The sequence below is a fragment of the Equus asinus genome, chromosome 8 (genome assembly GCF_041296235.1).
Source record: "Equus asinus isolate D_3611 breed Donkey chromosome 8, EquAss-T2T_v2, whole genome shotgun sequence".
Lineage (NCBI taxonomy): Eukaryota > Metazoa > Chordata > Mammalia > Perissodactyla > Equidae > Equus > Equus asinus.
In genome coordinates, this window is record NC_091797.1 from 6496795 (window position 1) to 6512609 (window position 15815).

At 34.6% G+C, this 15815-nt stretch overlaps 1 protein-coding gene across 1 annotated transcript in view; it reads left to right on the top strand.

Moving 5' to 3' along the window:
- The window catches only part of LOC106842352 (protein eyes shut homolog), a 1064587-nt gene that overhangs the window by 72254 nt on the left and 976518 nt on the right, over positions 1-15815 (top strand). The window contains exon 6 of the mRNA XM_070516721.1: positions 13884-14002. Within this exon, the coding sequence (XP_070372822.1) occupies positions 13884-14002 (119 nt within the window). The remainder of the gene's footprint in view (positions 1-13883; positions 14003-15815) is intronic.

A 15815-nucleotide genomic window follows, 5' to 3' on the forward strand; every position in this document is an offset into this window, starting at 1 on the left:
GCCATATTTCACTCCTGAAATAAAAACATCAGGACTGTTGAACCTTTAACAAACATAAAAGAAACCCCATAGTTCTTCTCCTTGCTGGATTTTGACAGAACACACTAACAAACCAGTTCGAAGTCTAGTTTCTCACAGCTGAAGGTAATTTATCAAACGATTAGCATATTGGAAAGATGAATCATCTCTCTCATTTCTTGGACACTTTTCTAGGTAAATAATGAAGCAACAACTTAAAGTCAATTCTGCTTTGTAAGAAATCATTCATTCTGTCTGTTTTCCAAGGGAAAGACATGAAGTAACTTTGTGTTGACCAGATTGAATTAAAGCCCTTGGCAGTTTGTGCCCATTTCTCAACCTAGTAAAATGGACAAGCATTTTGGATGAATTCTTTCTGTAATAAACACAAACACACACAGTTTTTAGCAGCCAGGAGACTACTAAATACTTCTTAAAGTCTCAGATTTTTAAAGAGGACGGAAATTTCAGCAAGAAATTCCAAGCCATAAATTGCTTCACAATCTTTACAATTCTACTATATAACGTATGTTCTGTTTTCACTTATGGTTCTATTTGTGTGTGTGTGCATATAAATATATATATATATTTTAAAATATTCCTTCTCAAAAAATAAAAAAATCAAGTGACCAAGGAACGTCTAAAGCAAATTGAATTGCCAATACACTTTGTAAGAGACCTGGTAATAATATAAATGTGAAAAAAGTAAGTGATAGCTAACAAAAAGTATAAAACTCATGTGGTAATCATGAGTAATTCAGACGGAGAATTCACTTTTTTGAAGTATTTTTTGTTTGTTTAATATTGCTTTCCTCATTTAAAATCAAGAACCAAAAGTTTGAATGATCCTTAGTTATCCTATGACTGTTCAGTTTATGCTGAGCTAATCTGCCAATTTACAAATATATCAACACATTTCCGTACGTGATCTGTAACATATGTAACGTTTTATACAAAAAGACCTGTAGGCAATAGATACTTTTATGTTCTTTTATGGTCAATACTATGATGGTCCTATTATTTGTTACGAGTATGAGGATAGTTTTATGCAGAATTCATTTCTATGAACTCAATTGTTATTAATGTTATTAACATAAACTTTCCATGTCCTTGCTTCTTAGGGAAAAAGGATAATTTTGTATTTCTTTGCATCATTCAAGAGCAAAGGATAAAGCTCACGTTGTGGTGAATTGTTTTCTAGTGCTGGCAACTGGGATAGGAAATTTCACAAACTTTTACCTTACCAAATATAAAATACTTTATCAACAAATGTCGAATAAAAATTATCACATTTGAATAATCTCAGTAGAAAGGAAACAAAAGTAAATATATTTATTACAATTTAACGTGACATTTGAAATTGACAAAATGTATTAATAACACAAAGCTGTAAAATATTTAACAATTCAATGAAATCAATTGAAAAAGTTGAGTGTTTTTAATGAATAAATAATACTGTGTAAACATTTAATTATTAAAAAAATAGATTAATTTCTTTCAGGGAAAAGAAGTCAGAGATATTAGAGACAGTAATTATCTCCAAATTAAATGGTAGAAATAAAAATGCATTTACAATTTACATGAATACGTGTTATTATTGTCTTATTTTAAAAACTCACTAAAGAACATTAGACTATTTTTTAATTTTAAACTACAAATGATTTATATGTAACCTTCAAATTTTTTTGAAAGTATCTATTTATTAAGAATCTGTATTAATAGTGATAATTATAAAATATAATGATTTATTGAGAAGTTACTAGATGTCAGGCTTTATGAAATCCATTTAATAACCGTTACTTCCTAAGTTTTTTAACAGAAAGTATTAGTCTTTTTTGCCTAAAAATAGGCAGTGTATTCATGCATATTTTAACTAATATGAAATGAGTATAATTAATATAATATTGTGTAATATGATACAACTTAAAATGAATAGAGGAATATTTTGCTCTTAGTCACTGGTGTTTTGTATATTTGTTGTAAATTATTAATTATTTGAGGAAATTTTGGTATAAAAGAGAAAAATCCTGTTGCCATCATCTGACAAGAGTGAACAGCAATAGTACTCTAAACATGTGGAAAGTGACCTGAAATCTGCTTAAATATACCAATTTTTCTTTTCCTCTTGATAGGTTCCCATAGCTACAGATACTTAGAAATAGATGTGAGTTACCTCCTTCTTTACCACTTCCCTACTGGGTTATAATGAAAAACAAGCTGGGCTGGATTATGCTATTGTTCTGGCATTATTACCTTAACGATTCCCCATTCTCTGTCCTTTGGTGGTCTCAGAAGTTACTTGCATTAGAATTTCCCTTAGGCACCAGTGACAATATTCTAGCCATTGGATTCATTTTCAGCATCTTTCAGTCAGGTAAATGAAAAACCTCTGAACGAGGAAAGGGGCACAGGATAATTCATTCCACCAGGACTGTCATTTCTATGGCCACAGACTCTAGGGCTCACTACACCCTGGTCATGAAGGAGTAAGGGATGTTTCTAAAATATTTAATCAGCCCATGTAGCTTGAACAGTAATTTCACTAATGAATTCCTATTTTTAACTTACATCATACTAACTAGAAAAGTGCCTGGTTTTGGTCAGAGATAAAGATAACTCAAGGATGTGTGGTAACCATCTTTGGAATGTAGGCTTTCTTTCCTTTTTTTTAAGTATGCTTTTTGGTGAGGAAGATTGGCCCTGAGTTAACATCTGTTGCCAATCTTCCGCCTTTTTTTTCTCCCCAAAGCCCCAGTATATAGTTGTGTATCCTAGTTGCAAGTCATTCTAGTTCTTTTGTGTGGGATGCCACCACAGTATGGCTTGATGAACGGCGTGTAGGTCCATGCCCAGGATTGGTATGGGTGAACCCCAGGCCTCTAAAGTGGAGGGCGAGAGTTTAACCACTTGGCCACAGGACCAGCCCCTAGAATGTAGGCTGTCTGATCAGAATACCAACTTACCTCACCTAGCGAAAGAGTTTCTGCTAAAGGAAAACCGTTGTGGAGTAAACACAGAATAATACACACACACACACACACACACACACACACACACACACACTCACACACTCTCCTGTGCATATCACACAGTTCTGAGTATTTAAACTATTAAGCAACACTGTTCAAACAGACCCGGGCATGCTAACACCGCACCACAGAGACGTGTGTGATGGGAGGGCCAAGGGCACATAATTTTTCAGCCTCATTCAGCTAATTAAGATTAGAGAAATTTGTGGTTTTGCCACAAGTTTATTTACCACTTAAATCAGTTGATTTATTACAATAAATTTTTTCTTAAGTAATGTATTCAGGATTTGCTGTGCTTGTTCTATTTCCCTAATACAATTTAGGGTAACGATAAAGAAATAAACATTAAAATAAACATTACTACTCATATACCCAGTGGGATAGATATTCCATCTTGGAAACACCATATGCTGGCGTTTAGGCTGGGAATGAAGCCGGAGAACTAATGGTTTGGTCAGAGACACTTGGAGAGCAGGGGTGCTCATGAGAAGTCTTATTAAAAGTAGAGGAGCAAGTTGACCAGAAATGAAGGGTTGAGAGAGATGAGAGTATCAGAGATGCTGCCAAAGGACGAGATGTCATGATGTGAGGTTTGGGAGGTTGAAAATGTCTTAGGGGAAATAAGAGCTAAGTTGTGGTTACACTTTTGGCTTGTGGTCATGCTTCACTGGAGGTGAAGACAAGGCATTCTGGGTTAATGGTTTTACAGTGCTCAGTGAGCGATGGAACAACACAATAATTATAATGCCACCTAAGCTGTAATGAATCTGAATATATAAGTTTACAGAAAAGCCCTTTGAAAAATCCATCCACCAAATAATCCTGTTCTTACAAGTTTTATAAACGAGAAGATAGGTTAAGCAATTTGCATAATGGCATGTGGGCGGATAACAGAATTTGGGTGATAACTCAAGCCCACTGAACACTAAAGTGGTATGGGTGGACTAGAGTGGGGAGAGGTTCAATGATGTAATGAAACAAACAGAATGTGTGAAAATGTCTCATAAATTCCTTTTGGACTTCTACCACTGTAATGAAGAGGCATGAATTTTTTTGGTACCGTTCCTACCTTGTAGTTGCCTCAGGGGTGCACAAGATAGCTCCCATGTACCTTTTAAGTATTTTAAACAGAAATTTCATATATATATATATGAATCGGCAGGTATGGGAGAGAGTAATGGATTCCCGCTCACTTGTGTCAGATGATCACAACAGGACCTCTCTCACTTATGCCAAAATTTCTTTGAATAATTAATAATTTACAACAGTGAATGCATACAACACCATTGACCAACAACAAAATATTCCTTTGAGAAACATAACTCTAAAAGATTACATCCTGAATTAATAGTTGAGAAATGCCAAATGTGAGAAGGCGTAGATTTATTTTGTGACATCTAAGATTTTGAGAGGCAGATTCGGATTTGTAGATGTAAGTTGAGTCACAATTTGGCTTTCCTGACAGCAGAAAAGAATTAAGAACAAACATTTAAATATTTTTGGAGGTATATTGGAAAAGACAAAGGTACATGAAAATCTCTGTTAGGTTACATGCAATGTCCATCAGTGAAGAAATCATGGACAGTAATTTAAGAAGGTACTGGGAAAAATTCTTCCAAAATTGTTTTTGTCTTAAAATTGAAAGATGATTGCTGAAAATTTTGCATTATTTTGCAAGAAAATGACTCTATGATATATGACTATAAAGTAGTAGGGATTCTATATACTACACACTCACAAATTAGTTTGATTATTAATTCTTAGAAATTTCCTCTCATTACAAATATTTATAGTAACAAGATACAAAGAAAACATATGGAAAACTCTTTGTAAACTTCAAACTGCAAGTCAAAATTTAGCCATTGGGGAACCTGCTTCCTTTCTTTATATGACAATGGCTACTGATTCTGTTCAACTGAAACACATCAAGACTAATTTCTCTTATGTGCTTTGTTGAATAAATATTAATTATTATGACATAATAAGACATTGCTCTCTGTGTTTTTTTTTTTTTAAAGATTTTATTTTTTCCTTTTTCTCCCCAAAGCCCCCCAGTACATAGTTGTATATTCTTCGTTGTGGGTCCTTCTAGTTGTGGCATGTGGGACGCTGCCTCAGCGTGGTCTGATGAGCAGTGCCATGTCCGCGCCCAGGATTCGAACCAACGAAACACTGGGACGCCTGCAGCGGAGGGCGCGAACTTAACCACTCGGCCACGGGGCCAGCCCCGCTCTCTGTGTGTTTTTAAAAACACATCTTGCCTCATGCACTGCTGTAAGGGACTGGAAACAAAGACAAACTTTTCCAGTGGCTCTTCTAAGAAAACTGTAAGTTGTAAACGACTTCCCGTGTTCCCAGCTGTCATTTCAGAACGTAACTTTGTTAAGCAGGAATTAACGAATCACCAGGAAGGCCTTAGACAGCTGGTGGGAATGCTTGGCACAATAGAGATTGTCCTTGTTAGCACCTGGCTCTTCTAGGAACTATAAATAAAGCAATAAAAAAGTGTGATCCTCTTAATATTGAAAGAGTTAGTAGAAATCACCTAGTCCAAATTTATTGATTTAAAAATTAAGACCAGTTTTGACCACTTAGGTGAGTTGCTCAATAGCGTACAAGTAGTGGTATTCTAGAGGAGAATCGAATGTGCTAGAAAACTGAGTACAAAACAAGGAACTATATATTATCCTTCTCTGAAATGTTTCAGAAAAAGCCTGATGGGGAAAAGAAGTGATTTAGTCCATGGTGTGCTTGCATTGTCATTGTCATCTGCTTTTCAGGCCAGAAAGTAATTGTCCAAACATCTAAACTGTTTGCAGCAGAATTGCATTCATATGCTGGCATATTCTTTATGTCTGTGATAGCCTCTCAGAAGATTATATTTTTTTGCGTTCTTAGGTGTTATATATGTCCTGGGACTAAAGCTCTGGGTAGTAGACTGTATCTCCAGTTTGCAAATTCAGTCAATATGGAAAGCAGAATTCAAGACGTAAGAAATGTGTTTAAATGGTACACACAGATGGCAGATGAGTTATTTTCCCATGGTAGCTATGTTATTACTACAGAACAAAATTCTGGTACTGGTAGCCTAAACCTTTTTATTCAAGTTTTAAACTCTTAAAAAAAAACCCAAAACAAAATACTGTTAATGGCAAGGGAACTCTTTGGACAGGATCACAAATGGTTTACAAAGAAGGGCCATGAAATAAAGGAACTAAATTATAAAGAATGGAGGCTAATAGAAACTATAGGCCGAAAATATCACAGGAGACAAACAGCTGAGATTATTTGAAAGACTATCATATGAATTTTATTGGTAGATTGACTAGAATATAGGAAATAAAGCTAGTGGAAATTTGCATTTAATGCCATTTCCTCATTTAGAATAGGCACTAAAATTCTAATTTACTTCTTATTACTAACAAAAATCTTTACATAAAATCAATGACTATGTTTCTTAGAGGTTTATATTTACTTTAGAAGGTGTTTTAAAAGGTCAATATAGGTTGACATACTCTATGAATGTCCACACCCAACATGTGACTTCTCATTCTCTTCATAGATTTATACTACATTTTCCCAAATTAGAGAAATTGTGTTTTCCTAAACCGGTTCTGCCTTGAAAGCATCACTCAATTTAACACGTATTTTTATTGCCTTATTTCCAAATTTGTTCAATCAAATTCAGTATTTATAACTTTTTACAGAAATTGTTTTTAAATACTCCATTAAGTTTCTGTCAGAATAATACATATTATTTCACTTTAGATTTAAAGCCCCAAGATAAATTATTTTCTCCAGCTGAAAGAAATCTTATTAGCAAAGTTTTGTTTGTTTGTTTTAAGAATAAAGATTACCACATTTATGTCTAATCCTAAGTATCATTACATCCAGTATTTGGCAATAATTGTGCTTATGGCCGATACTATAATTCTTTATAGATTAAAATGAACACAGGATATATTTTAGTAAGATGAATTTTGTGGCTAAGAATTGAATATAATGATCTCCATATGTTAACACTTTTCATAATGGAACCAATCCTATTTTTTTTTCATTGAGATTTTCAATCCTCATTTATAGAACTGATGTTAGTTGATTGTAACAGAAATGTTATTTAAAAGAATTCTAAAAGATATTTTTTCTTGTCAGGAAATTGAGATGGTTAAATATTTAGAAATTATAAACAAAATATTCTCCATGACGATATTATTACCAATTAATATCATATATATTTCATGCTCTAACATCCATTCTTTCAGTCGAATGTAAGATGGAATTCCAGATACTGATGATAATTGACAAACAAAACATATTGAATCCTTGACCTCTTAGCATTTATATTTACAAGTTAGAGAAATACACAATAAAATAAGTAAGATATTTTAAAACATGGTAAGTACTAGGCAGAAAATAGAATATGTATATAAATAATTAATATACTTTAAAAGTATCATAAAAGATAAAATAGTAATTGTGGGAAAAGAAAGGGTACCAGAGGGGATGATCCAGGCTTCAGGTAGAAGGTGGCATTTGTTTTGACCTAGCGGGAAGGACAAAATTGGAGACGTTGGTGCAGAGGTTGGGGGGCTGGGTGGTCAGCAAAGGCGGTCCAGGTGGAAGAATGTCAGAGCAGCAGGAATCAGAGAGAAGAGGAGTTCGGATTACCTGGACAAGTCACGGGAGATATCACAGAAAGTTCTGCATGAAGTACTCATTTAATCCTCACACCCTCCTCCTCAGATATCATTACTTCTGATGTTCCTTGAGATTAAGTAATATGCTTACATTTATATAGCTAAGAATTCATGGAGCTTGAGCTTAAATCCTGGCTATCTGTCACCAAGTCCCCACAAGCTCAAACACTGCAGTAAGTTCTCAGGTTTTGGTTTGCTTAAAATTGTGTTTATTCTCCTTTCCCAATTGAAGAGTATGTTTGCTGGGCTCGGACTTTGAGGTAGGCAGTTATTTTCTTTCACTCCATTAGAGTACCGGTCTACTGGATTCTTGCTTCTTCCACTATTGGGAAGTGAAGTTGTCAGTCTTGACGTCCCTTTGAAGAGAATGTGTCTTTGTTCTTTGGCTACTTTTAAGCTTTACTCTGTCCTTCATCATCAGCAGTTTTACCCTAGATAAGGTTTTCTTTGTACTTATCCAGCATAGGTCTGTAGACCTTTCTAAATCTGTGATTACTGTCTTTTGTTATCTTTGGACAATTCTCAGGTAGTAAATTTTCAAATAGTGCTCTTCTTTGATCTCTCTCTCTCCTCTTTTCTTGGTACTCCAATTAAACATATATTAGTTCTTTTCATTATTTTCTTTTCTGACTTCTCTACTCCTTTTTCTTTATGTACCTCCATCTGGATATTTACTAGTAATCCTCTCTGATGAGATATCTGCTATTAAAATAATGGATTAAATTATTAAATTTCAATTATTTTTTTCAAATCCACAGTACGTGACTCTTTTATAGCAGGTTTCTAGTGAAATTCCTTATCTTGCCTTCTATATGTTTGAACATATTAATCATGGTTCTTTTAAAATATCCAATAACCGTAATATCTAGATGACATATTTCTGTTGTCTGTTTTTCTTTTATTTGTGTCATCAGTATTCTTTTCATTTTTCATTGAATATCAGACATTTTGTGTCAAACATTGAAAAGCTCTGCCTAATGTTAACTTTCTCCAGGGAGCACTTACTTTTCTCTGGCAGGTCGATAGAGTACAAGTAAATAACTTCATTTTAGTTGAGTGGGGTTTTAGCATTTTCCAAGTCGGGTGTTTTGCTGGTTTCTCCTTACCTCTGGATTTTTGCCCTTCCAGGTCTCAACAGAAAGCCGGAAATGATTAGCAGCACCATTCCATTTTTCAGGCCCTAAACTCCAGCCTCTATCTCTCCTGCACCACAGGACTCCTGAAGCTTTTCAGTTCCTTTTAGCCGCTTTCTGCTTATGTTGAGTAGTTTCACACTAGAGAACGAATTTCTCCAAAAGATTGCTCATCAAGGTTTGGGCTTACTTCTCTGCTCTTCCCTCCACGGGCCTAGGTCCTTGGCAAAGCTGAATGCCAATATTTTCTGTCCCTTCCAGGGAGATAGCTGTAAGCTCCAGCTCCTGCTTTCTGCTTTGCTTCTACTTACCTGAATTTCAATTTAAACAGGCAAATGTCCCGGCACTGAAAGCAGAGGCCAATGTGATCTTACCTTAGTTTGCTTCCCTTCTCTCCAACATTTAGGAGATTCATGCTGCCTTGGTTGTTGAGAATTCAACAATTTTTTTATGATTCAGTTCCTCAAGTTGTTTTTGGTAAAATGATATTTGGCAGGATTTTGTTTGTTTGCTTGTTTCTTTGGTAAATAGCTTTTGTTAATATGAGGACATGCCCATTAAGTTCTCATTTGCTAAGAGAATTTTCATGAATGTATGTTGAATTTTATAATATTTTTTCTACATCTGAGATGACCAAACCATTTTTTCCTGTTTTAATAGATTTTCTTGTGTTGAAGCATACTTCTACTTTCTGTAGGGGGGAAGAAACACAAAAAACTACCAGTTTATAATAGAATATATTTGAAGGCATTGTTAGATTCAATTAGTTAAATTTAGTTTTTTCAGTTTTACTTTTTTGATTGTAAGTGAGATTGGCTGAGTTTGCATTTCTTGTTATATCCTTGCCAGATTTTGGTATCTAGGTTTTACTAATCCCAAAAAATAACTTGAGCAGTTTCCCCTTCTTTTCTGTTTTCTTCACCTTATGACATGAGAGGGGAACTAAAAATTTGGAAGTAATCTTATTTTAGTCTAAGCGAGCCTACCGTCAGTCTACCTCTTTTGGCCCGTTTTAAAACGCCTACCTGTTTAATAAGATTTTCTATTTCTTCTTGATCAATTTTTCTAATTTGTATTTTGTGAAATTTGTCTACTTCATCTAAGTTTCTGTCTTGTAATTGATGTGTTACTAGATTTTCTTACTCCCCATCTTTCTTCTGTTTTCCTAGTCTGATAATCTTTATCTTTCAATGTGTAGCTTAAATTGTTCTTAAAAAGAAATAATCTAGAGCTGGATAATTCTCATCCAGTTGTAGTACTTTCTGCATTACACCTTGACCTTGTCAGATCTAGGCCGGTATGCCTAGAGCTAATGGCTGCTATTGCCTAGAGGTAATTATTTTTCACTAGGCTAAGCATGTTATGGTCATTACTGCATGCAGTGCTCAAAATAAGCTTATGAAGTAGTTATTATTGGTACTTTACATATGAAGGCATCTGAGGCTTAGAGAACTTAAATAGATTACTTGGATAAATTAAGTAGGTTAGTGGATGTGGTGGGCAGAGTTATAAGATAGTCTGAAGATTCCCACCTCCTACTGTATATGCCCTGTAAAATCCCCTCCCCTTGAACAGGAGTAAGACCACTGAGTGTGATGGGATATTGCTCCCATGGTTAGCCTTGAAGAAGCAAACTGCCATGCTATAAGAAGAGGAGAGCATCTGGCGAGGACCTAAAAACAGTCTCTGGAGGCTGTAAGTCACCCTTGCCTGACAGCTAGCGAGGAAACAGAGGCTTAGGCCTTATAGCCACGATGAGATGGATTTTGCTGAGAACCACTGAGTTTGGAAAAGGACCCCAAGCCTCAGAGGAGATCCCACCCCAGTCAATACGTTGGCTTCAGCCTGGTGAGACTCTTAGCAAAGGATTTGAATGATCCATACCTGGACACTGAACCACAGAAACTGTGAGATAGTAAATTTCTGTTGTTTAAAGCTGCTAAATGTGTGGTAATTTGTTACATACCAACGGAAAATTAAGATACTAAGCATGTCTAGAAATCTAACAAGCAACAAAGCTGGTGTTGAAATTTCATCTCTCAGAGTTCGCAATTCAATTCAGAATTACGCTATCCTTCTTATTTTGTTGTATCTGCTGCTGAGCACAGATTTAAACCATGTGGCCGTTGACCTGATAGACTGAATGCTATCTAATAGTTCACCCTCCTACACTGATCAAACCTGACTGCTCTGTTGTCTCACTGGCCGTGCAGTTCGCTGTGCTTGGTCTGTATCACTTTCTAGCATCTTCTGTCTTCCCTGTCTCCTTCTTACCTGTATCTTTTCAAACTGTGGAAAGTGTTTAACCTAAATTTGGCAGGAAGAGGAATGTCTGCTTTGCGTTAAGGGGTAAAAATGATGTAGCCCCAACCTCATACATCATGCAAAATTTACTCATTTTAGTAAAGATATTTTAAATACATTTTTCCCTCTTGGCAAACTAGCTCAAAATATTATTACTTAATTATTTAATGCGGAGGTAATGTGGTTTAAAAATAGTATTTTACCTTTAACTATTATTTTAAATTACTGGAATTAATTAACTTTGCAGTGTTGAATGGGAAAGTGCTTTGCACTAAGAATACCTAAATTCAGAGAAATGCTTCTGAACCAAGCAGGCAACACATGAATAGAAATACCTGAACTCTGGGTTATTTCTAGTTAATATTCATTTCTGTTCTTGTCAACATTTATGGTTTTAATGTTTAATGTTAGAATAAAAGCTATTTCCTTCATCCTTTTATGTTTCCTTTTTATACGTATTCCATCACATCTAGAGATCACTGCTGTGGTACCTGACACTGTAATGACAGTTATACCATTAAATTCATGATAAATTTCTAGTAATTATTAAGTCATCAAGAACACCCATAGTTATTAGCTTTTAAGGAATATATGCTTTTAATGGGAAAGAAATTTGATTGGCCTTTTGACTCACTCACTAAATTGTTTTCAAATTATTACTGAGATGTCAAAATAAAAACCAGCAGTAAACTTAAGCTCTTGTCTTTACAGAAATGACTCAAACCTCTCAGAAAGTGAATTGTCGGAGCATAACTAAAGGGCACCTCAACTTTTCCCACAGATTTCATGCCTATCCATTCTACTCTGCCCTGGTGTCCATCCCTGAATTGGGTATTTTCTCCATTCACTACGAGAGACACTTGACTTGCTTATGTAGAATTGCTTCTATTTTAAATAGCATATTCATAAAACAAAATGTAACCATTACATTCGATTTTCTTTTAAGTCCTCTTTTAATGCTTACAAAAAGAAAAGGAAAAACAATAAGCCAAAAACAATCAATGAAACCTGGGATGTTACCACACTCGTTGAGGAAGTTAACAATGTAGGCGGAACAATGCGTGAGAAAATTGCTGCTATAACCCAGCAAACCATGAGTACCATTAATGAGCACTCTGAGTGGAGGATTAACACATGGCAGGAATAAAGCCCATTGTGGACAACATGGTGGCTCTCATCCCTTTGCTTTTCAGTTGTTCACGAGACACAGCAAACCAAGCAGCTCTATTAAACCAAAGCAGAATTACTCAGTGGCACTTCTCATACATTTGAATTGTTGTAACCTAAATGCACATACAAGGAGCATAAATTTATTTGTTTCTCTGGCTAATATGTTGTTTGGCTATAATGTTTGAAACAAGTTTGGTATCCACCTCTAGCCAACATATAGAATTATTTTGAAATCTGTTTTGGGTGCTAAATTCAGCTTTTACATTAGTTTTCCTATAATGTTTATTCTTTTTCATTTGTTCAACCAACATGTATTAAGCATCTGCTGGGTACCAGGCCTCCTCAGGGTGCTGGGATGTATTAAACTAGAATGTCCTCTAATCTCAGGGAACTCCTGCTCCTCATGTCTACGCGTATAACCACATAGACTTCTTAACTCTATTCACAAGTGGAGAAACCAGATTGACATCACCTAGCACAGTTCTATTCAGTAGAAATGTAATGAGACCTATGTGTATGATTTAAATTTTCTAGCAGCCACATTAAAAAAGAATGAAAGGAAACAGGTAAAATTAATTTCAATAATATATTTTGTTTAACACTTCATATCTGAATTATTACCATTACAACATGTAAGTAATAAAATTATTAGTAAGATGCTTTACATTCTTTTTTTCACACTAAATCTTCAAAATCCACTGTGTATTCTATACTTCCATCAATCTCAGCTGGGATCAGCCACATTTCAAGATTCTGTGGCCACATGCAGCTAGTGGCTGCTGTATCGAACAGTGAAGATCAAGATAACAGCTAACAGTGATTCTAGTATTTTTCATAATGCTAAATCCAGAATCTCTAAATGTAAGAGCCCAAATTCTACTTTTTTGATGAGTCCTATTCTTCAAAAATATTTTTAACATACAAATTATTGCCCCACAGTATTTTGAGGTATATTTTTGTTTGTTTGCTCAATCCTAGGAAAGTAAAATTTATATTGTTATAGGCTAATTTTATACTTTAGAAACAAATGTGCAGAATTTTACAATTTTAATTGACTAACAGTACTGAATTTACATAGGTTAATCGTTTGTGAGTTATACCACAAAGCGGTCAGGAGGGTTTTCTTTGTTGTAGTTATATTTTTTAAATTGTGAGCTAGTTTCTGAGTTGCATATTGAGTTATTTAGCTTTATACAATCACTAGCCATCATATTACTAATATATTATTTTCATATTAAGATATTTAACAAATCCAATAGTTCTGTACTGTGAGCAAATACACAAATATTTTAATATCTTATGTAGATTTTATCAATATGCTGCAAATTTTTATTGGATTAGATGCTAACAAATTCTGTTCACTCAGTTTTTAAACTGTGACAAAAGTGATTTTGGGGAAGTATTCACATTCTATAAAAATTGAAAAAAGCATAAATTGACTGAAAGACCAAAATAGCCAGGAGTAATATCTGGATTTTAGGCTTAATAGTAAGAAATAACCTAAAGGTTGTGTAATTTTCGTATTCCCTCAGAGTTACCAGTGTGTGTACCTGTCTAGTTGGAAAGGAAATTTTTATGAAGAATCCAATGACTGCAAAACGAATCCTTGTAAGAACAATTCCACCTGTACTGACCTTTACAACAGCTACCGGTGAGTAATATATTTATCGTTTTCTTCGTGAAATTACTTGGAGTGCTCAAGGTCCTTGGGATGCACCCAGACATCATTTTCACTTTACATCCATTTAATTAAAACAACTATGCCAAAATGAAGAACCATTTTCTGACAAGGTGGTGTCACATTCATTTGAAATTTGCAAATACCAAAGTCCAGATGCCCAGTCAAAACAGAAATAAACACGTTAAAACAGAGTAAAATGGTGGTTGCCAGGGGCTGGGGATTGGGGAATAAGAGAGATGTGGTTTAAGGGTACAAACATGCAACTAGTAGATAAATAAGTCCTGGAGAGCTAATGCATAGCAGTGATAATAGGCAATATTGTATTATAATCATCAAACTTGCTACGAGACTAGATCTTAATTATTCCCACCACAAAAAAGAAATTATTATGTGACCTAATAGAGATGCTAACTCTTGCTACAGTGGCAGTCATGTTGCAATCTATAAATGAATCCAATAAACATGTTGTTCACCTTGAATTTACCCAATGTTGTGTGTCAAACGTATTTCAATTAAAAAAAGGAATAAACAGGGGCCGGCCCCATAGCCTAATGGTTAAATTTGGTGCGTTCTGCTTTGGCGGCCTGGGTTCAGTTCTGGGGCACAGACCTATGCTACTCGTTGGCAGCCATGCTGTGGTGGTAACTCACATACAAAACAGAGGAAGACTGGCACAGATGTTAGCTTCTCAGAAAAAAAAAACAAGGAATAAACAAATTTTAACTTGGAAATGCAATTTTCAGATGTGGAACATGTTATAAATGCATTTACTTCTTCAAAATATACATTTGCCATCTCAGTGTTGTTTGGACCATTCCACGCAAAATAAGTGCCACAATATGACTCCTTAGAGCATTAAAACTCCATTTTATGGAGTCCTTATAACTCCATTGCATTAAAATTTTCAGTTTATTACCTAGAGATTATCAAGAGTGTGGATTATTTTAGTTAAATTATTGGTACATTTTACAGCATTAATTATCCACATCTTTCACAATCTAATCATATTAATTAGTTTTTAGATGAGAGGTCCATAAAGACTCTAAATAGGAACTGAGTAGCTATTGCTATTATTTCAAAAGTTTCATAACCAGATAGGTATTGGTGAGTAGCTTTTATTCTTTGACTTGTTCCGTATATCCTAAGTCCTTCAAGTATATGAAAAACAGGGGTATTGTAACTAGAATGCTTTTCTTCTTGTCACAGAAAAAGATTAAACGAACACAAATAGATGATTATTTTTCTAAGGATAAATCAAAATGATTTCAGGCTGTCCTCCAAAATAACTCACACACTTTCTTTTGTCTTGTGATTATCATTGAGAATTCTGGATCATCTCAAACACATAAGGATTTTTACAAATGTTCCTCACTTTCATGATTAAAATGGGATATAAGACCCAGACTGGTCAATAGTAGGCAGGTTATTTCATTAAAAGAAAATTCTGAAATAGCTTGCAATAGTTGGATTGATTTGTCAATAACAATAATTAAAAATGCATAATCTTGGTAATATAGAAAAACATAATGCCAATAGTTCACATTTGTTTAAAATATGCAAAAATGCGAAAACCCAGAGCTATTTTTTGTGACATTATCAATTATTAAAATTGATATATCACCAAAAATTAACATTAACTGCCTCTCTATCTCTGTAGTGAGAGAAATAATCAACTTTTGTTGGGCTAGGAAAAAGTTCTTTGTAGTTTTCTATGTTTGTTTTGTTTTCCCTAAATAACTCTATTAGCTATAACCTATAATATATAATAGTCTTTTTCAGAGTC